Source organism: Lutjanus erythropterus, chromosome 20 (assembly GCF_056507025.1).
Source record: "Lutjanus erythropterus isolate fLutEry1 chromosome 20, fLutEry1.hap2, whole genome shotgun sequence".
NCBI classification, from domain to species: Eukaryota; Metazoa; Chordata; class Actinopteri; order Lutjaniformes; family Lutjanidae; genus Lutjanus; species Lutjanus erythropterus.
The window spans coordinates 13,237,292-13,259,105 of record NC_139336.1 but is presented as its reverse complement, the minus strand read 5'-3'; the positions used below and the strand labels follow the sequence as shown (position 1 = coordinate 13,259,105).

Below are 21,814 nucleotides of genomic sequence, written 5' to 3'. Positions count from 1 at the left end.
CCATCATCTCACTCCTCATGCACCACTTCCCAATTCCCCTTAGATTCGGCCCCAAACGATCTGTGGCCTTGTGTGCATTTGAGTGTGTGTATGTGTGTCTGGGGGCAGCGCAAAGTCCAAAGGGCTGAGGTCATCTGTGTAAACATATCATAGACACTACAGAGAAGTAAGTCAGTGACTGCATATAAAGACACACACGCTCACTTACATACACACGCACACATATGTATTTTGCCATGCCGAATGCGGTTGGCAGGCCACAAGAGCAACAGCTAATTAGAAAGATGAAGCGCTCATCAGTCATTGGTTGATCTCAAAACCACACGCAGGGTTTTTGGTGAACACACACAAATTTACAAAGAACACACACACACCCACATACATATGCACACACACGCAATCAGGTTTTTTAGCGAGCTCTGACCAGGCTGTGCTCCATCCGACTGCCATAATTACATGTTAATAATACACCAATTACAGGTCTGCATTTAACAACATGACATCACAACTGTTCCCTAATCTGACCAATTAGTAACCATGGAAACCCGCACCGCTGGCAGTTGAAAGGCCGTAATCACTATCAGACTGTGGGAATCTTTCTGTGTTTGTGTGTGTGTGTGTGGCGGACAAATGATCCAATTGACTAATCAACACTTTGATTAAACACTGGCAAATGTCCCGCCCTCTGTTGTACCGAATGATTAACACTCTAAGAGATCTTATTATGTAGAAAACAAACCAATCAGGAAAACATTTTTTAGTTTGGATGCTAATAACTGACAAACAAAAGAAAACTAAGCCACGTTAAATGGAGTTAAGTCTAACACAAGTTATGATGAGGAAGAAATGCTGCAATAAAACTACTGTAAATAAATTGTGTAGGAGAGGAAGGATGGCACATGGGGTTCATTGCTTATCTGCTCCTTTAATAATTAATAGGAAATTTAAAAGCACTTACAGAAAAAGTTATATATAGGAATAAAATCACAAGGCAGACAGCATGCTTGCAGTATGAAGTCATTCTAGAGCTGCAGGCTTCACCATTAACCAAGGCCTGATAGCCAATGGCCACAAAAAGTTACTCTGTGGCCACCAAATATTCAATGTACATGGACCCCTGTGGCCACCAAGCTTTATCCCCATACTTCCAGCCCTCGCCAACAAAACAGTGATAGTTCCACAAACATCCTGGTTCCTTCACATTTTTTCGGCTCAACATTCTACGAAAACAGTGAACAGTTCTCGACACTGGCTAGCTACCTATATGTTGGACTAGTGAAGGATGGGTACCAAGCCTACTCAAACTGCTAACGCAATCCTTACAGAAAACAATGACAAAATGAAGTGGCAATAAAATTTTGGGAGAGAATGGTTTCCTAAACTAACTTGTTTTTAGATTTGGGCCACCAAAACTGTACTTTGGCCGAATTTAAGGGTTTGGTGGTCCATGGGGCCAAAGTTTAAAATATGAATAATAATACAATGATATTAGTGTCTATTCCTGGAGCTGGATGATAAATTAATATAATTATATATAATATAATTATATATTTTTTGTTTTGTTGTACAGAGTGTAAAACAAACAAACAAAACAAAATTGCAGAAATTAGCTTATTTGACCCCGAAAAGCTGTCTAGAGTCACATTTCTGTGAACTCTTAAACATGAATAGCTAGTCTAATGTGTTATAAAGAAGACTTACTAATGAATGAGACAGACTCACTACACTGTCTCACTCAAACAGCTGTGATTGAGCAGATTGGTATGTCGTCCTTTCTGCTCAGATAAAAAAAATAGGTCTGGTGATTCAAAGCCATTAATGCCATTCTTTATTCATGAGCCACACAGCACGTAGACCTGTCTCTGTGGTAAATGAACATTATAATGACAGCTATCTGCCACCGGACAGTGATGTTTTATGGTCCGGTTCAATAGATGAAGCATTGTAAAAGGCTCAAACTTTAAGTCAATATGACATGTTAATAAAAATCAGTGTCACATTCAGCAGTTGTGTGAAGTTCAGGCGGCTCAGACACGCAGATGACTGGTCTAATCCTCCTTGGCTCTGATTTTAGAGGAAGCTTCCAATTTGGCTCGAGATCTGCTGAAGTATTGATGAGGTCAGACACTGATGGTGATGACAATGAAATCTCAGAGTATCAATTATTGATGAAATCATTAGCATGTCAGCTGCAGACTGGAGACAGTGTGTGAGTGTGAGTGTATGCACTGTACAACTCTCAGCAGGGTAAAGAAGACAAAGACAGACAAGCCAAGACAATATTGTCTAGATTCAGCACCAATTATCAATCACACATTGTCCACTTGACAGTTTAAAAAATTTTCATGAACAGTTTTTTCACAAAAATTAGTGTGTATATGCGGGTTTTTAAAATGTGAGTAAATCAGCTGTATGTCTGTGTTCAGCTCTCAGTACTTTTGTTGCCTCTAACTGAATCTCTGAGGTTTGGAGTTTAGTTTCTCTTTGTCACTGTTTGTACTTTCAGGTATCTGCTTTATTTTACCGCTTCATGGTTGCTTTCAGCTGGATGGGAGTCGTGTTAAGTTACTGCAGATGAAGACAACATTTCTTTTATTGTGAATAATGTATCAGAAATATGTGTTTATCCACTGTTTGTGTGTCATCAGTAAATACCCACCTTCATGCGTTAACTCCGTGTGGAGCTGATAAATACCTGACTACTGTATTAGACCAGGGAATCAATGCCAATTGTACCTTTTCCCATTGAAGGCAAAAGCCAGATGTTAGTAAATATTAGAAGGTGTGTTAGTGGGTTTTTCAGTCCAGTGTAAAAGGGACTATAGATCATTTTTTGTGCTAAAGCTGCCACCAGATTAGGAAGTGCTTGCTCTTGACTGACAGTCAGAAGATGTTTTATAACCTCCTTCCCCTCCCCTCTGAGATGCTCTGGGAAACTTTGTCCAGCTACTGTATTTACACTGGACCTGCACTGGTTGGCTTACAGAGTGCTTAGATGCCTCAGAGAGTTGTTAGTACTATTAGTGTAATAGTAACCCATCTCTATTTAAGTGCCTGGTGGGGCTTGAAAGCTATTAGGGCTGTTATTGTCTTTGATATACGACACACACACACAGCTGAGACAAGACAGATGCTCATTTGGAGGAGACAAAGAGCCTCAAATGATTTACTTCTATTCAACACCTGACCTTACTGTACTTTTAATGTGTGTCAAAGCTCTTGGCACTTACAGTAGGATCTCTGATAGTACTTGTGGGTAGAATAAGACTACATAGAGCAGTTTTTGTAGTGTTTATGACAGCTGCCACCAGATTATCCAGCAGTTTTTCTTGGCCACCAACCCAAAACTCATAAACATGATAGCGTAATCAATGATTTTATAGTGTATTGCCAAATACACAAACAAGACTGATGCAAGAAACAGCAATGCTTGTTCCTCTCTATTCAAACTCGTGAGAACTTTCCACTCTCTTTCTGCGCTGACTGGTTAAAGTACATGCAGCCTGGTACGGCTGCCATGATCAACGTGGCCAAAATAGTTTCTCCATCTGCCACTGCCGCTGTTCCCCCCACTTGTGTGTATGAATGTGTGTGCGTGTGCCTGTGCCTCTATGCATCTTGAGTGTGTGTGGTATGCTGTGGTTGCTTGCTGGCGCCAAATTTAGTCCCAGGCAGTGAATCCCGGTTTAACCGTTGCTCTGAAGTCCTACCAGCTCCGAGCCAAAGACTTCAACAGATGCCCCCGCGTGATCATTAAACATAACGGCGAGCATCGAAACATATTCTAGACCACCTTCTACCTTGGAGAGCACATGCACCTAAAAAACCTCAGACATCTGGCCAAAAACAGAGCTGATTTTCCACCAACTTTCCTATGAGTTGGTTCCCCCCACAAAAAAAAAAAAAAAAAAGACATGGAAGAAGATGAAAGCTGAGACGAACAGAACACAGCAGTAGTGCAGGAAAGAAGGCTGGTGAGGGAGTGAAGCATGTTATAACGAGAGCAACAAAAATCACTTTGTTTTATGTGACAAAAACGGGTGTAGGAGGCTATGATGTCATGCTGTAGGGCTCCCAACACATTAAGCTTTTCGCTTTTTAATTAAATGGTTTAAAAGCAAAATGACTCCTTGTTGCAAACTGACATGCATTAAACAATGGTTACTGAAGCTTCTGTCGTCTTAGTTTGCATTTAGTCTGCCACCACAGAAGCAAAAGTGGATGACTTCTAGCGAATGTGAATGTGTAATGCAGATTGTACACTGAATGTCAGGTGTATTGGTAATAGAGCCAGTTTAACTTCAGCTTCTGTTTACATTTTGTTAGCTCATATTTTAAAGTTTGGCTTAAGAACCATAATAAAACAGACCAAACCATTGTTGCTCTATGTGAACACGAGCATGACCACAACATTTTGACCTTTTACAAAAACTCTGTTAAATTAACTTTTTCTTTTAAAAGTGTCTGTATTTTCTTTTAAAATGGTTTATATAAATTACACAAAAGGCAAAGACTATGTGATCATTTTTACATGTTTCTGTCATGAAAAAAATATACTGTTTACCTTGTATAAATTACGCATTTCTCTGCATGTGATTTGGTCATGTAAATACACAACTCAACAAAATATTTAACATGTCAAGAGCTTTAATACATTTTAATGAAGAAATATAACAAATTATAGCTTTAACTGGGTATTTATCGAAACCGATTTTACAGTTTGGAATTCAAAGGGTCAGAATGACTGCTCGCAGCAGTTCTGGTGTTAAGTTTCAGGCAAGAGGTCACTGTGATGTTCAGCACCTACACTGTTTATGCCATACAAATCATCAGCCAGGGTTCAATAAACTCCGTAAACAGCAAACAGACAAAATCAGGTGCTTTTCCCGTCCTTCTACATGTATTTGAACTGAGGTGAATGGAACATGAATGAATAATGTGACAAGGCAGAGAGAGCTTGACAGAGAATGAGAGGGAACTGTAATGAAAGAGGCGGACAGACTGGTGGAGTTGTAGGGACTCTGAGGTGCCAGACAGTTAGGCGAGATATTATACCGAAAGAGATGAAGACAGGGTGGCCGTGTAGTCACTGACAGACAGACAGACAGCAAAACAAACAGACAGAAGGTCAAAGAAACACAGAAACAGATGGTTTAAACACACTCGGACTTACCGCCAAGGCCTGCAGCCTCTCTTTGTGGAGCTGAGCCTCCTCACACGACATCCTGAGAGAGGGGGGAAGCAGGGGAGAGGGGGGTGAAAGGAGAAAGAGAGACGTGAGATCTGGGTAGACAAGAGAGCTGGAGTCCCTCAGCGAAGGTAGAGGGACAGAGGGGAGGGAAGCAGAGGAAAGAAAGGGAAGAGAAGAAGAGGAGGAGTATCCAAAGACGAGGTCCTTCCTCAGCAGTAATCCAACCAGAGAGAGGAGACAGTGGGAGAAGGAGCTCGCACTGAGAGGAAGCAAAGATCTCTCATTCACTGGCCATGTGCCTCACACTCTGCTCGCATTTTCTCTGTCTGTATTAGCCACTCTTTCTTTTGCTACTCTCCGTCTCTCCTCCCATTCGTCCCCTCCTTTCCCTCCCTCTCTCTCTTTTTTAGGCATGAGCCATGTGTGATTAAACAGCTGGGAGGAGCAGCTGAGAGAGAGAAGGGGAAGGGGAGGGAGAGGAGAGGAGTGATGGCATGAAGGTGGACTGGGGTGGGGGGGGCGAGAAGAGAGGGAAAGAGAAAGAGGAACGAGGGAGAGAAAGAGGAAGAGCTCAGAGTAAAATTAAAACGAGTACAGAAAAGGGAAGCAGAGGAGTCAATTGTCATGTTTGAATGCTGAGAGGAGACAATGAGAAAATGGGGCATTAACACTTTGAAGACTAACTAAGACTAACTTTTATCCAATATTTTTTCTCTTGATCTTTTATTTTAAAGGAGAAATCTGTAATATATTTACTGTAATAAATCTTAAAATGACCATCATATGTCATCAGAGATTAAGGAAACATGTTGCGTTGAAATAACACTACAGCCGTGGTTTCTTCCTTTGACATTTGTATTCCGGCCGTAAGTGTCTCTTTATGATTCCTAAGAAATAATTAATAATCTTTCAGAAGGAGTAGATGTGTATAACAGTTAAATTGAGCATTGTGTTAATGGAGTCTGGCAGGCAGTCACTGATCTCCAACTCCACAGTGTGTATTTTCTGATCAGTGAGCTTTTGTTTTAATGATAATAGGCTTACCTTTACACTGACAATTAACAATTAAGTTTCAAACAGGAGTGTAGGATTTGTCGTTGCTTATCATTGTCAAATTACAATGTGGCACTCGTCTTGTGCTCCTGAACTGTTCCTGCAGCCTGCCTGAGCTCCCTCTAATCTGGGTGGGAGGGGTGGGGAAAAAGAACTTGCAACAACAGACTGTATATTAAACAGGATATCAACCTACTTAATATACAATCTATGGCTCCAACTTGCTATTTGGACATCAGATCTCATTTTTGGATGCACAATCAATACATATTGCTCCTTGAACCAGATTTAGGCTTATTTATTACTGAGATAAGTCTCAAGTCTTTGCACAAGTCACAAAACAAACAACTTTTTTAACAAAAGAGCCTCAATCAGCCATCTTTGTGCTACATTCAAATGCTGAAAGAATTTGGGAGGATGTTGCGTCTCTGTTGCATCTTTGAGCCATTTATATTCCACCTGTCTACAGTTCGCACACTGCAATTTGTATTTAATTCACCACCACACAGTTTTTGTGTGCAAACAAAATGATCATGGGTCTCTTTTTTTTCCCAACTGGAGCTCAGTAACGTAACCTTAGTTATTCATGGTTCTCACCTGCAACTTGATTGGATGCTGTTGGTCCAAACAAAATGGATCTGGGGAATTAAATGTTAACTTGATGTGACTGACTAACATTCATAGTCAGTTGGGTCAAAATGAAAGGAAATGATGAATAACTTTTTTCATCAAAATGCTCAGGTCCAACTAAAGTTATGTTGCAGGTCCTTTAATTTATCAAGTTAAGTCTACATTCATCAAATTTGTGACGCGAGTCCGAATCAAGTCCAAGTTATGTGACTCAAGTCCACATCTCTGACTAAAATACACTTTTTATGGAGAGTAGGAATTACTATTTGGGTGTTCACAGTTTTCTTTCTTTTCACTGATTTTAGATTTCAGTAATTTATTGGCATTTTTATTATTGCCAGTTGTCAAGAATGTACCATACAAGCCAATCAGTTCAGTTATCATGGCATGACATTTCTAACCCGCCATGTCAGATGGTTTGTTACATAAAACCATCTGGGAAGTCATCCCTGTTTGGTAAAAAGGGCAGGCGCTTCCAAAAAACACATGATTGGATGAACCATCTATCATGTCTAACCAACCAGTGGACCCAGTTGGCCGAAGCTGGTCAGGAGAAGAGCAAAACATCAGCATCAAGAAAAGCCCTCAGAACCATTCTTTGCTCTTCTTTCAATGAAGAAATACTCTCCAGTTCTATTAGCGTATTACCTATGCTAACCTCCTCAAGAGCCGCCATTATTTGTTCAAGACAAGTCACAACCATGGATGCTTCTGCAAGTAGTCTCTCCTAGGATGCTGATAGGCTGCCCCACTTATGCTGAGAACTTAAAGCCGGGCAAGATGGATTCTTGCATGATCTCGCAAGGTATTGTCATTCTCATTAGCTCACAATTGGAAATATGCATGCTGCGGTCACAAAATTTGATCTAAACTCCAAAAAAATACAATGTAAATAAATGTATTCCTTGTTAGTAAATTATTTTAATAAATGGCAAATGTACACATGAAAAAAATAAAACAAAAGCAAAGCTTACTTACCAGTTGAAGCCACTGCATTATGATATTGCACACACCTCCCAGCATCCTAGCCTTCAGCTATTTGGTTTTTAGTCAAAAGAATTACTGCTGACTTCCACTCCCAGGCCATCACTGCACTATAAGCTGAAAACAGGCACTTTTCTTGTGGTTGGGGTCATGCAGTATATTTCCCTCAATTTTAGAAAAGAAACAAAGTGCCAAAACCTGCAACACAGCATGTTACCAATCATTTTGAAATATTCTGATCTTTTGATAGAGGCTGCCCACACACAAACAAACCTACAGCAGCAGACTCTTCAGGATCTATTTCTGGTCACTCTGGTCCTACGTTTATTCCAGCGCCTTTCAAAGTGGCATCAATAGAAGCCTCTTACTCAGAAAAACAGGAAGAGGATGGAAAAAAAAAGATAATCGTGTCACTTGATGAATTGATGTATGCAGATGAAGATCGGTGGAACAGCTTTGGAAGTACAAACTGCACTGGCACGACACAACTTCATACACACACAGACAAAAGCACAGCTTGTGTAAATGGGTCACTGTTACCTGTGTCCCAATTTTCTTTTCTCCCTACTTTAACTCTCGAGGTTCACCTGGTTCACCATCCGTTCTTCTTCTGCCTCCTCTCTTTCATTCTTTCCCTAAAGCCACATTTATATTAATTTGTTTGTTCCTCCATCCTTCCTGACATCCGTTCCTCTTTTTTCCCTCTTGTTCTCTTTCTTTTTCCCTCTTTTCTACATGCATCTCTCCTACATATATCCCATGGTGCATCACTGCCCTCCATCCATTCTTACCTCTTTCCCTTTCAACTCTCACCTTTCTCTTCCTCCTTTCTTTTCTCTTTCCATCCCTTACGTCCTTCTCTTCCTCCTAATCCCCGTCCCTCCCCTCATCCTTTCTTTCCGTGATGCCCCCGCTATTCTTCGTGTCCCACCTGTCCTTCAATTTCTTCCTGACAATTTTTGTTCCTCCTCTTTCTCTCCTTTTACTCCATCCCTCCTTCCACAAACAGACATCCTTATAAGGAGAAACAGCAGCAGCAGTCCTGGCTGACTCTCTTGGGAATAGAGAAGCATGTAACACACACACACACACACACACACTGACATAACAGCCACTGCATTACTCCAACAAAAATGCATAATAAATAACTGCAGCTGGAGAGTATCTGTCCTGTAAAGCCACTGGGCAGCTGGAAGATTTCAATAAATCAAAAAGGATCCAGCCTTCAGCCGTAACTTTCTGATTTGCATGTGAGCAGTTTAACATTTACGTTTCTCTGGGATTTGGATGTTTAGAGGTCTTACGGAGCTGTGAAAAATCACATGAGGCATCTACGGTAACTTGAAGGTGTTTTTATATCATTTTGAAACTACCGCACATAACAGTCTCTTGTCAGTTGTCTTGTCAGTTCAGGAGTGCTGACATTTTTATCTGCTGCAAGTTTGGAACTCTTTTGTACATGGCTAGCAGTAAAAACACCTTGTCCTTTTCACTTGTGTTTAACAAGGAAAAGGACAAAATCTAGAAACTGACAATTTCCATTTCGTACTCATTCTTGCTGAGCAAATATATTCTAAAAGATCAAACTCTTGGCTATTAAACCTTGTAATGGACCAACCTCTTTGTGATTTAATTCTTTATTAAACTTGGACATCACAATGTTATATTTATTATTTTTTCTTGTCATATTTTTTTTCCATTTCACATCATAGTCATAGTGAGCAGCCAGTTCTCTTGATGCTATTTAAAATATACATTATTTAACCATAATTCTTACATAGCTTTGATTTAGAAGGGCTATGGAGTCTACATGTGATGGCTGACACACATCTGATGGTAATATTACTGTATTTAATTAATTTGTGGAAAAACAAAAGCTAGTGCCTGAGCAGTACTCCACTTTTTTCATACCTGTTTAAATCATGTTATTGTACAAATCTTACAGAGTTGACAGATATCTGGGACACAACTTTTAACAGTGTTAAAAGTTGAGTGTTGGTATATATAATTTTTAAAGTTTTTTTTTTCTTTTTTTTGGTAAGACATACACTGTCCCAACAAATTTTCTATATATGTAATATTTTTGATATAAGTGGTGTTTTTTGTATTGAAGTGTATTCTATAAGTTTGCAACAGGTACTATGAAGAAAACCTCCTCATAAAATTTATTGATATAAATTCCAGTTTGTAATCAACTAAATTAAAAGTTAAAATTTCTTTGTCTTTATGACTCTTACATTAACACCTACTGTAGTTTTGTTCTCCTTTTTAAAGGTTTATGAACCTTGACTGGCAAATATGACGGCAAATGCTGCAGTATAATCTGTAATATTGTTAACAGTCTTTAAAAGATGAGCTAAAAACGTTCTACATCATAAGACAATCTCATTAATCTAGTCTATGAGCCTTTTTGACAGTTTATATGTTGGTTGCTGGGCGGATTTTACTCTAAAATTTCCTTTTATTCTCTCTTTTTTTCAAAATATGACTAGTACAACATTGATTTGAGTGTCCTGGTTTGCTGGTGAGATAAATAAATACTACACTGTTTAAAGCTGCACTTTTTATAAAGAGTGGGTCAAATGACTATGAGTAATGTGAATTGTGTTGCAGCATGTAGTTCCCTTCAGCTCTCTAGGGAACAATGTCTAGTCTGTGTCTTAAGTCAAGTCAAGCTTAAATGAAATAAAGTGAAATTGCATCTAAATGGCAATTTCAAATGCATCACAATTTAGCTCAGGGGGCTTTGCAATCTGTGCAGTGTACAGCCCCCTCTGTCCTTAAGATCCTTGATTCAGGTAGGGAGAAACTCTCCCAAGAAACCCTTTTAACAGGGGTACAAAATCTTATTATTTTGGTTTTGCAGCCCACAAATTTACTTTGTTGTTTGACTGCCTCTACTCTCATTGCGCTGTTTCCAAGGCAACTGTTTCACTGAATAAGCCCTGACAAACCACTTCACACTACCTGCCCAGCACAAAACAGTAGACAAAGTTATGGACTAGCTTGTGAACATGTCGAATCCTCTAGAGCCAGATAATTCCCTCAAGAGCTGGTGGGGACCAAAACAAAGCTGAAAAGAGAGGAAATATTAAAACTTACATTCATCAGGTGGCAACAGATCTGATTTCAAATTAGTGCTAATGTTGCCTCGTGTCTGCTGGATGTACAAAATAACTGTTTGCTAACATAACTTCTTGCACATCAATGTTTGCAGCTGATTGTACTGTCGTAAGCTGGCAAAAAAAAAAATCAATTAAAGCAAGTTTGAGCTGTTATGTGAAAAAAATGCATGTATTAATCACTTTGGATTGCCAGTGAATGAAGTCTAAGTGCACTCAGTAGGTTTAAGTACAAGCATGAGCAACAGGATGCTGACTGCAGTTAACCTGATGACTGTAGGTGTCAATAACAAGGATTCTCTGAATATTCCACACAGTATCTTTAGAATATAATTTTGATTTTTTTTTTCCCTCTTTCCACTGTTAAGTTTAGTCTGAACATAGCAGGATTTCTTAACTTTCTTAACTATATGTTTGGTGTAAAAATAAAATGGTTGTTAGTTGTAGTGCATACTGGTGAGCTGGAATTAAAAAAAAAAAAAAAAAAATTCAAGGCCCCTTACTTCAATAGAGTTTTGAGTTTTGAGCCCAACTCGAACTCTTAAATTAAAAAAGAAAAAAAATATCAACCAGCTTGTAATGTTTTGTTGAGATAATTCTCAAAATTTTGAGTTTTAGAAATCCTACAAATTGTATTTCAAAAAATGAAAGATAACTGAAGTTAAAGTGAATAATGCTTAGTAATTTAGTATTTTCAGTTGTATTAATTTAATTTACAAGCACCCAAATAATGACAAATCAGGTTTACAATTATTGAAATGCAACTTTTTTAGTTTTTAAAACTTAAGAGATTCAAGTCTATCTAAAGATGAAAAGTAAATAGGTTGGCACGACTTTGTTAAGTTTATTTCAAAACAGTCTGACACTGATTCAAAAAAATCTAAGAATACGGAGTACATGAAGATCGTTGCCTCAAAAATTATGAGTTTTCTCAACCTTTTTTTTTTACATTGTCAAGATGCTTACATTTTGCATACATGTGACTTGGTAGATATCATTTTAAATTTTTCATTCTTTTGTCCATGTATTCAACCTACAGCACAATTTTAATACACTATAGGCTCGCTTGAGGGTCACCATCAAGATACTAAAATAAAAAAGGTACTGTTTAACCCTCAGACCCGCCCTCGTTAAAACTTATTTATATATCTTTAATGTGGGCACATGCAGGTTATAAACCATGACCTGTTTGGGATCTTGGTAACATATAGTTTATGTTTTGAAAGCAGGCTCAGCTCTGCAGCTGTCTGACTTTGCAGCCAGCAGCCGTGGAAGATTTCTGGCCTCTGTGAGAGTTTCTGTTTGACCTGGATTTACACCAATCACATCATTATGTTGGCCACTCGCACTGTCATTACAAATCATACTTCCTAACTTCAACATTATTCTACTTCTTTATAACATTTTTTTAGTTTATTTCCTTTGTACCCCACTTTTCTGCCCTGATTTTAACTCTCTCCTCACCCCCTTCCCTCCCCCCCGAGCCCCTTAATTCTGGCGTCAGCTACGATACTTGGTCGTCGTTGGAGACAACAGCATCATTGTTCCTCAGCATCGCCACGACGACGCGATGACCTCACTGCACAGCCAGCCCGGCCCCGCCTCCCCCCCATCCCAGCCCAGAGGTAATGGCCTCCAGATGTGGAACCAGAGGCAGGAAAACACGCGCGCACACACACACACACACACACACACACACACACACACACACACACACAAACACACAAAATATAACAACATACAAAGGGTGAGTAGGAGGCAGAGGGAATGAGCAAATATGGACAAAGAAAATAAGTCTGAAAAACTGTGCACGCGCGCGCGCGTGTGTGTGTGTGTGTGTGTGTGTGTGTGTGTGTGTGTTATGTTAATGTAGCCATCTCATTTGCCTGCCTTTCCTGACTTTACTCCTGCATTTCAATTCTCCTCAAAATAACTGAGATACACAGATAGAGCCACACATCTGGTATTAACTGGCCTTTGCTGCAGACTAAGTCATTGTATGTGTGTGTGTGTGTGTGCGCGTGCGTGTACGCTTGTGTGCGTGTGTGTCTGAGAGAGTGGAGGGGGAGAGAAAAAGCAACCCAAACAAACAGATATATTTCTGGCTATGGGAGTGCCAGACCTGGATCTCATTCATATTTTATACATCACTGGAGGAGGTCAAGCTGTGTTTCTGTGTCACTCTGTCTGTCTGTCTGTCTGCACACACAGTTTAAGTAAAAGCTATTACAAAATATTTAAAAATCTCAAATTCCTTCCTTGACAACTTATTTTCTGCACCTTCTCCCCTCAATTTAACATAGCCTATTCCCAGAGCACAGTCCTTGTTACTGTGTATATTTATTCTTCCACTGCAAAATTGGTCTAATTTAACAAGAAAAAAAAAAACATGTCTGGGTGAGTCCAAGTGAGAAAAGCTGAACTTTTGGATGCCGTTGGCTTTAAGCAACTCAAGCTTATAACATGATATGATATTATGAGTTTAGCATAAGTTACCAGGGTGAGTTAGCTGAGTTAAAAGAGAACCACCTTCATGACTTAAGACTCAACATACCTCGCTAATCCATTAATCTTGCTTCGTGGTACAGCTCTCTGATTAAAACAGTAAACTGAGCTGCCTCCTCTGTGTGTCCGTTCATTCTATTGTCTCATTTCTTGCACTTTATTTTTCTCTCTTAAGGATGATTTTATATTGAGAGAGAAGAATTCACATGCATGTCCACACATATCTTTGCAGTATGCTGCGTGTCTGCATGCGATTATATGGCTTTTTGTTATTCTGTAAGCTAGCATTTAATCGATGCATTTGAGAGGAGAAGCAGATGTTTTGGCCTCCAGACACTTAGATTATCACCACTTCAGCATGTTTTTCTGCTCCCTCTTTCTCTGAGTGCAATCTATTTTTCTTCTGCTGCATAGTTTACGCATCTCCTCTTACCTGGTGTTCATAATTCATGTTCTGGTATTTTCATTTTCATTTGAGTAAATGAGTATTTGGTTCATTTTATTTCTGTCTATCTTAAGTTTTAACATTTTATACCATCTTTCACTATGTAAAGCACTTATTGAATTACATGTGTATGAAATTGTGCCCTATGAATAAATGTGAACTTGGAAGTTGCTCCCACAGTCAGGAATACACAGGAGACCTAGTAGGCTTTGATTTAGAGTTGCATGCAGTTAACAGTAATTTTCATTATCAATTAATCTGTTGATTATTTTTTTGATTCATTATTTAATTGTTAGTCTGTGAAATGTACAAGAATGATGAAACCTGCTTGACAAAATTTCTAATTTTTTGTTTTGTTCAATGAATGTCTGGTATTTTTGGTTGATGGATTGTGTTTTATTTCACAGTTAGGGTTAGGGTTAAAGATAATAAGGGTATAAATAAAGGGTCTAATACTGTCTAATAAAGAACATATTTCTAGTTTTCATCTAATTTGATACATTTGATACAATTGTATAAAATATAACGCAAACTACAAAAACACAAATATGGGTCAATTTGGTGGTCTTTCTGGGTTGTTATGTCAAACTACACATGCTCACTTCATTTTATCACTATTAAGAGTCTCTTCTCTGTAGTCTTCCCTGAGTGTGCAATAAATAGCACCAGAGAATGGGCCATCTGCCACTGTGGTGTCTGCGCTCTGCATGACCACAAATACTACCTTGTCTTTCTGCTGAATCAGTGGACAACCCACAGAGAGGACGGTGTATATGGTGATTAGAAACGAGCCCGCAGCACAGAGGAAAACAGACAGAGCTCAGGAAAGATGTGATATGATAGACCGAATCATGACAGCACTGTCTCATTTTCCCAATTAAAACATTAACTATTGATGCGCCGACCGAGCATGTCTGCTTCACATGCTTCACTGCACTTTCTCTGCCTGCTTCATGGGCGCGGCTCTGACAGAGAAGATCCGAAAATCACTCCAGGCTGTCACTCCAGCTGTCTGTTGACAGCTGAATAAGGCTCTCGGCTTGCAGGTGAGCCGCAAGTTAGTTATCCCTCAAATCGACTAACTGCTCAGCAGCCCCTAACCTGCAGCATCTACAGGGTTCTTTAAATTTAGAACCAAATATGCACCGTCTGTGTGCCCAGCATGGCATATACTCAACACGAACACGAATATAAACACTTCTGTTTTTGCTCAAAATTTTCATGATGCTGATTATAGCATGATTATTGCAAAGAAGTGGAGAAGTCACAATAAAAGGCCACTCTAAAATGTAAAACTTTATCTGTTTGCTAGCTGGCTAAAAAGTTAATTCAACATTATATTACACACATATACTTTATATAGTTAACGCAGATAATACTGAATCACATTTTAAATTTGGTGGAATAGAATTAAATTTAATTTCAGTTTGGAGTAAAAGCTAAACTTTCTTCCTTTGGTTTAGATGTGACACATAATTTAAAGTTAAGGATTTACTGAGATTTAAAAATGAGGCTAATCCTTGGTGGTCTAACCCAGCCATAGTAATATGTCTCAAGTCCCTTTAGTCCCAGAGATGCAGTATGGTACTAATTTACAGTGCAGTGTACCTTATATAAATGAGCCTTTCTGGTTTTCAAAGAAAAATCCCTCAAAAGCACCAAAGAACAGTAATAATCCTCATCATGAATGTCGGAATTCCTGGATTTTGTTGTTTTAGCAGCCATATGAATCTCTCCACCAAAAGTAGCTTCAGTAGAATACAACACAGTACACCCACGAAGCTTTGGATGTTTAAGAACAACTCCCACTCTCCTGTTCTCACAACAGTATCACTGTCACTACTTCTCCCCACAACAATTTATATAGCAGCTGATCGCAGCACATTCAGGTGCAACAAAAATGATTTTTACAGATTTTTGTGTTTTTCATCTCAGTGAGACGCAGGAAAAACCAGCGAACTCAGCTGCTTGATGATTTCCAAAGCTTTTCAGTTCTCCTTTTACCTACTATTTACTATTAAGTAGATTTAACATTAGTGTCTTTGTCTTCTTTTCATTGGAGTTGAGGAAGTTTACCCAAGATACACAACAGAGAAATCTGCAATATTACAGTAGTAAAACACTTCAAAAACTCACTACACTGCAGATATACTTGCTTCACATGCACATAATTAAAGCTTCATCATATTGTCTGAAACATGGGTGTTTTGAGCTGGAATGATATTTAATTTGAAAGCCTTTATCTGCTGCTACCATAGTCATTCATCCACCACTGCCACATCCCCACATGGATTTTGTTGCTCTTAAACCACATCACCTGACTTCCTAAAGTCTTTCTAGAGAAAGCCCTGAAGGTTAACTTCTCCCAATACCAACAGCATATCTGACACTTGGCTCCATTCAAAGAGATTATCTGGTGTTCTGAAAACATGGACATCTTGTCTTTGGAAAAAAGACCACATTAACAAACACCACTTTTCATGGAAATGTCGTAGGCTTGGTACAACACGGCTATAAAATTTAGTTATATCACTCCTGGTTTGCACTGAACTGCTTTATGTAAAATACAGGGGTATTTTCCCTATTTTCCTCTCATACTTTTTTCTTCTTTTGTGCTTTTTAAATATTAAAAAAAATCTATTTTTATCTAGAAATGCAACTGAAGGGTCAGACTGAAGTGAAAATCTGCTGATATTGCACATCTCCACTACTTCTGGGACACATCATCAAAGACCTGACAGTCAGCATCTGAACAGCAATCCAAGATGCTACCAGTGTTACACGATTCTGAGCATGTTGCCAGTGCGTGCTTCATATTAGTCTTGCTGTAATTTTACAGCCACTGGTGCATTAGATATGAATGCATGTGCAAGTTTTAAGTCTTTTTTGGGGGTTGATTTTCATTTTTCAGATGAAGACGCACAAATCACACACACACAGGAGGAGGAAGGGGTCTGCAGCATGGCGGACTGAGCTGACACACAGAGGCTGGACCGAGCCTGCAGCCTCCACATCGACTATTCTAACCATGCAACGTTACACACACACACACACACACACACTGATACACACTGACACATACTGTATCTGTGCTGAGGGACAGTGCAAGGATGAAAAAGACTGGTTTCGTAAGAAGACAGTGACAGAAAGAGAAAAACAAAACAAGAGTAAGGCTGATGAGTGGAGAGGTGAGAGGTTTGCAGGAGAGTGTGAGCATGAGTGAAGAAAAGAGAGGAGAGGCAGAGGGAGGAGTGTACACGGTGTACGGCGTGTCTCCTCGCCAGTCATGACTGAGCAGCAGCCTCACCATGACGGAGCTCCCGTTCCCATGACAACCCAGCCTGTCAGATGGAGGGGAAAGAGGTGCAGGGATGCAGGGAAGGACAGCAGAGATGGGAGGAATAGATAGACAGAAAAATAGAAAGATATAAAGATCATCTACTCACGGTGCTGTCGCCGTGCCGTTGCTCTGCAAAGGTGTGTCTGACATGGCTGCAACACCTCCTCTGCTCTCCTTTCTCCTCGTCCTCCTCTCCTGCTCCTCCTGTCCTCAGTGTCCTTTTGACAGAGTTGTGTCCTCTTCCTCCTCTCCTCCTCCTCCTCCTCCCTCCCTCCTCCTCCTTATCTTCTCCTCCTCCTTCTTTCCTCCTGGCTTCACGGTGTGTTATCGTCACGCCAGAATGTGTCAGAGCAGCTGCTGCTGCTGCTGCCGCCGCCGTTCCTGCATCGCCCTGCACTGCCAGCAGGAGGGGATGGGTGGAAGCATGAGACGGAGAGAGAGAGAGAGAGAGAGAAAGAGTGGTCAGTTGTGTGTTTGCATGTATAAATGTGCAGGTGATGCTGTCAATGAGAGAGAGATGGAGATGAAAGAGGGGAGGAGGATGATTAAGGCGTGATGGGACAGCAGAGGACGGTAAAGAGACAGCAGAGAGATAGAGAGAAGGAGAGCCTTAGGGGAGTTACAGTATAATGAAAGGAGTGGCAAACCTACCATATTCAGCTGCTACCCTGAGAACAACCTTTCCCCTCTGAGACTGAGGATGGATTTATTTAAAGAGGCAGATAGGATACTCAAACACTCCCTCACTGTTAAAACGGAAATAACAGTTTATCCATAAGTGGGCTCCAGTGTCTTGCAACCCTATATAAGATAAGTGGACATCCATCCATTTTCTGTTTCAAGTGGTTTTACTGCAAAGCATCACTTTCATAGATAACAAAATGTGGTATTGACATGCTTCTTAGTATCAAATTAATATCAAACATAGGAAAAAAAACATGCTTCTACAAATATAAAAATAGTGAGTGAGTAAATAAGACCTCTAACCACAGACAGTAGAAGATGATGTGGACAGAGCCTCGGGGTCTACAAAGTGAAGCTAATGTGGGAGTGCCTTAAACGTGCATTCTTTCTAATGGCCAGCAGGGGGAAACTCCACTGGCTGAAAATAGAAATCCGATTGGTCTCAGTCGCTACTTTTAAGTCTTCTTCTATGCAGCATGACGTTCATTTTGTAAATAATGGTGCCATTTAGAGTAAAAAAAAAGATGAGAAAGCGGGGTATGCTTTAAGGTGGGGCTACAGTGTGAATGACAAGTCATTCTCAGTGAGTTCGTCCAACTCAGATCAAACTGTCAAACTGTATTGATCGAGTATTGGTCAAGATTCTGTTACTACATTGCCTATTACTCACTTAAAATGTTTTAGAAACATAAATATGTGATGGGAGGGGAACCAAAGATTTGCGAAACTCTTGTGAGACTTGTATCCGTTGTTTCTTCGTTGTTGCACGCTGTATAAACTAATTAGTTTTTATTATGTGCAATGCTGTAGTTTAGATATGGGTAGCTTTAAGTAAAAACACCTGGTTACATTTTGTGAAAAGTCATAGTTTAGGTTAAAATATTCACATTATTCTTGCAAGATCTTTTGTGGGTCTTGGCAAGATCAATGCTGCCATTGTCTCTCTGGTTTCTAGCAGTCTCCTAAAACGCAGATCAAACTGTAAACCTATGCAGTGCTGACCAAATACATATCAATATTCTGATAAGGCATTGCCTATTCTCACTTAAAATGTTTACTGTTGTAGTTGTAAAATGAGAAATATCGCAAACTGGAAGAATGCTATTATTTCCCGCTGAACAGACAAGCCAATCCAAGCACAGCCTAAGTGGCAGTATGTCACCCGCCAGCTCCATGTCCTCGTTGGTACTTCGCATGCCGTGGTTAAAAAGAAACAAGACAGCAGCCTCCTAAATGCCAAACCAGAGGACTTAAAATGGTAGTCCATGTCACAGTGGCTCTGTCCACTAATCAGATATCCTGTCTATACCTCTTACCTATACTTGACCTCAAGCTCTCCCCTTAACCCCGTCCCCATCCCAGCCCTGGACTGTGATTGAAGATTTGGTTCCTTTTGTGAAAGGAATGTGAAATGAGTGACTAAAACAAGTTAAGAGATTTTAACAACCTTTAATGATAAATTGGATTACCTCAAAGTGAAGTATGTTTTATATTTTGTTTGAATTTTTTGTTGAGGATAAGCTGTTTTGCAGTGATAAGGACATATGCCTGGAGGTGTTGCTGTGCCTGCTTAGTTTCCTTACATCTTAAAATCTCCCCAGGATTACTAAAATTGGGTCTGGGGTATCTGGACACTAAGAATATTTGACCAAAAATAGAAAATATCAATCCAGTAACCTTGTCAATTACCTTCCTGAGCATTTTTCACATAAGGGGGAGACATCTGGAAATGTTTTATGCAGTTTTAGAATAGTGTATTCTGCGTATGATTTTAAACTCTATTAAACAGTAACATTCTTTGATGGAACATGTGTGGAAATAAACTCATCCAATAAGTCATCTTGTATCTACCAGTTTCCTTTTCCAACTCTTCTTTGATGGTAGTAAATAAATGTTGACATTATATGATTTGACCCCACAAACCCTTGTAAGTATCCATCCAACAAATCTGCCCCTGCATTCTCAAACTGGAGAAGATGTACTTTTACATAATATCTGATTTGGAAGGATGCAAATGTTCTGTCAATATGTATTCAAAGTTCTTTCCACAACCCTCCATTTTCTGTATAGAAAGATGGATGGATGGATGAATGGACAAGACTGGATGATACTGAGCAGGATTTGTCAGCTACAAAAGAAACCTCACTGTTGGCAAACTGATGTGATTTTTCTAAGCAATTCAAGACAGCTGAAGACAAAAAGCATTCCTGATTCATCCATGACGACTGATTTTCAAGATTCACTTGCCTGCAAGAATCAGGGCACGTCAGCGTCGACAGACATTTCCTCCACATCCACACCCTGACAGAACTGTTGTGTTCATATCAAATAATAACTGATTGTTACAGCTGGATTCAGACAAATCTGAACATAATCTTTGAAGAGTGTTTCAAATCTTTCATTTAATGACTCAGTGTTCCAGAGTTGTACAGTTGTTTCCATTCAGATTTCTGCCCTTAAGCAGATCAAACTACAGGATCACATTCAGTTTGGTTCCGAGTTAAGAATAATCCAACATGTTAAAAGGCACAGTTCGAAAAAAAACAAAAACAAATCACATATTTGTCCTCTGACCTGTGGTGCTATTTATACATCTGGATAGTTGTGGTGTAGATTTGTTGGCAAGACCATCTCTGCACATCAAAAAACTGCAGCTTCTGAGATCTGAATAGACTATTTCACTTGGGGATATTGTGGTTTTGATAATATTTCAATGAAATGACTGTTCCTCAATCCCGCCCCTTTCTGCAGAATCTCAGTGAACTTTCCCCTTTCCTGTTTCCTGTGTAGATATTCTACAGTATTTGTTTGGCTTGACGATGTAGAAAAACCACAATAATGCTAACTAACTACTAAGAAAGCAACATCTTTTAACCATCTTCAGAATCTGGATTTCTTTTCAACACAGACAAGCCTAGTACATGACATATCTAGGAACAGGAAACAGCAAAGTTGAAAGGTGACAGAACTCCCACTGGGTACCAAGCATGCTTAACTGTTATTGGAGCACAGAGCAAATAGGGGTGGGACTTAAGAAAGGTCAGTTGTACAGCCCTAACAGACATTACTGTTAAGTTTTTCTAATTTGTTTTGGGGGGCTTTAAAGACCACAAGAGAGAATACAGACATCTATGGCCGATATTTTCAAAACTCGGCAGCTCACACTAAAACAATCTAGATAGCAATACATGTAAGAAGAAAAATATTATCTTTATTTTATTTTTTTAATTTCAGGGTGAACTGTCCTTTTAATAAGACGTGTGAGTTCAACTAAGAAGGAGAGCTCATAGAACAGAGCATACAATGTGAACTATCTGGTTGTTGGCATGGATAAATGGCTGTCATCAAACGTGATGGTGAAAATTTTGTTGTGTTGGATTTTAGAAGACAAGACTTGTACATCGCAGCAGATTTACAGAGGATCATTATCAAAGCACCCATAGTCCAACTGCGAAAAAGATGTCTTAATGTGTCTGGAGGATCATGAAAGCACAGACAAAAAGGAACAGCTGTCACAAGTAGAATCTAGGCAACACAGATATTACAAACAGTTACAGTAGAGAGTTGGCTGATGGTATTTGGCACGCCAACTCATACTTTAAACAGCTTCTCTTCCGATGCCTGACGAAAAAAAAGAATTCAGCTGCTACTGTTAGTGTGCTATAGTGAGAAGAGTTTAGTCTATGGGGGCTTGCCTCAGACATCTATCCAAACAAGAAGCTCAGCAGACTTTTTATTGGGTCTATAACCTGCTGGCTGACTACTCAGCAGCAGTAACTAGAGGGAGAGGGAAAGCAAGATCTCTTCGTCCATTCATCATTCTGCCCTTATTGCTTTCACCGATTCCTCCCTCCCTTATT

General features: G+C 39.5%; 1 protein-coding gene across 2 annotated transcripts in view; it reads right to left on the bottom strand.

Moving 5' to 3' along the window:
- Window positions 1-17,517, bottom strand: part of palm2akap2 (PALM2 and AKAP2 fusion) — a 111,884-nt gene extending 94,367 nt beyond the window's left edge. The window contains exons 1-2 of one of the 2 annotated variants that reach the window (XM_084745544.1): window positions 17,377-17,517; window positions 5,174-5,225 (exon numbers count right to left, since the gene is read on the bottom strand). In XM_084745544.1, the coding sequence (XP_084601670.1) occupies window positions 5,174-5,225; window positions 17,377-17,420 (96 nt within the window). In that variant the 5' untranslated portion in view covers window positions 17,421-17,517. The remainder of the gene's footprint in view (window positions 1-5,173; window positions 5,226-17,376) is intronic. The other variant, XM_084745545.1, reaches the window with a different exon arrangement.
- Window positions 17,518-21,814: the final 4,297 nt, after the last annotated feature.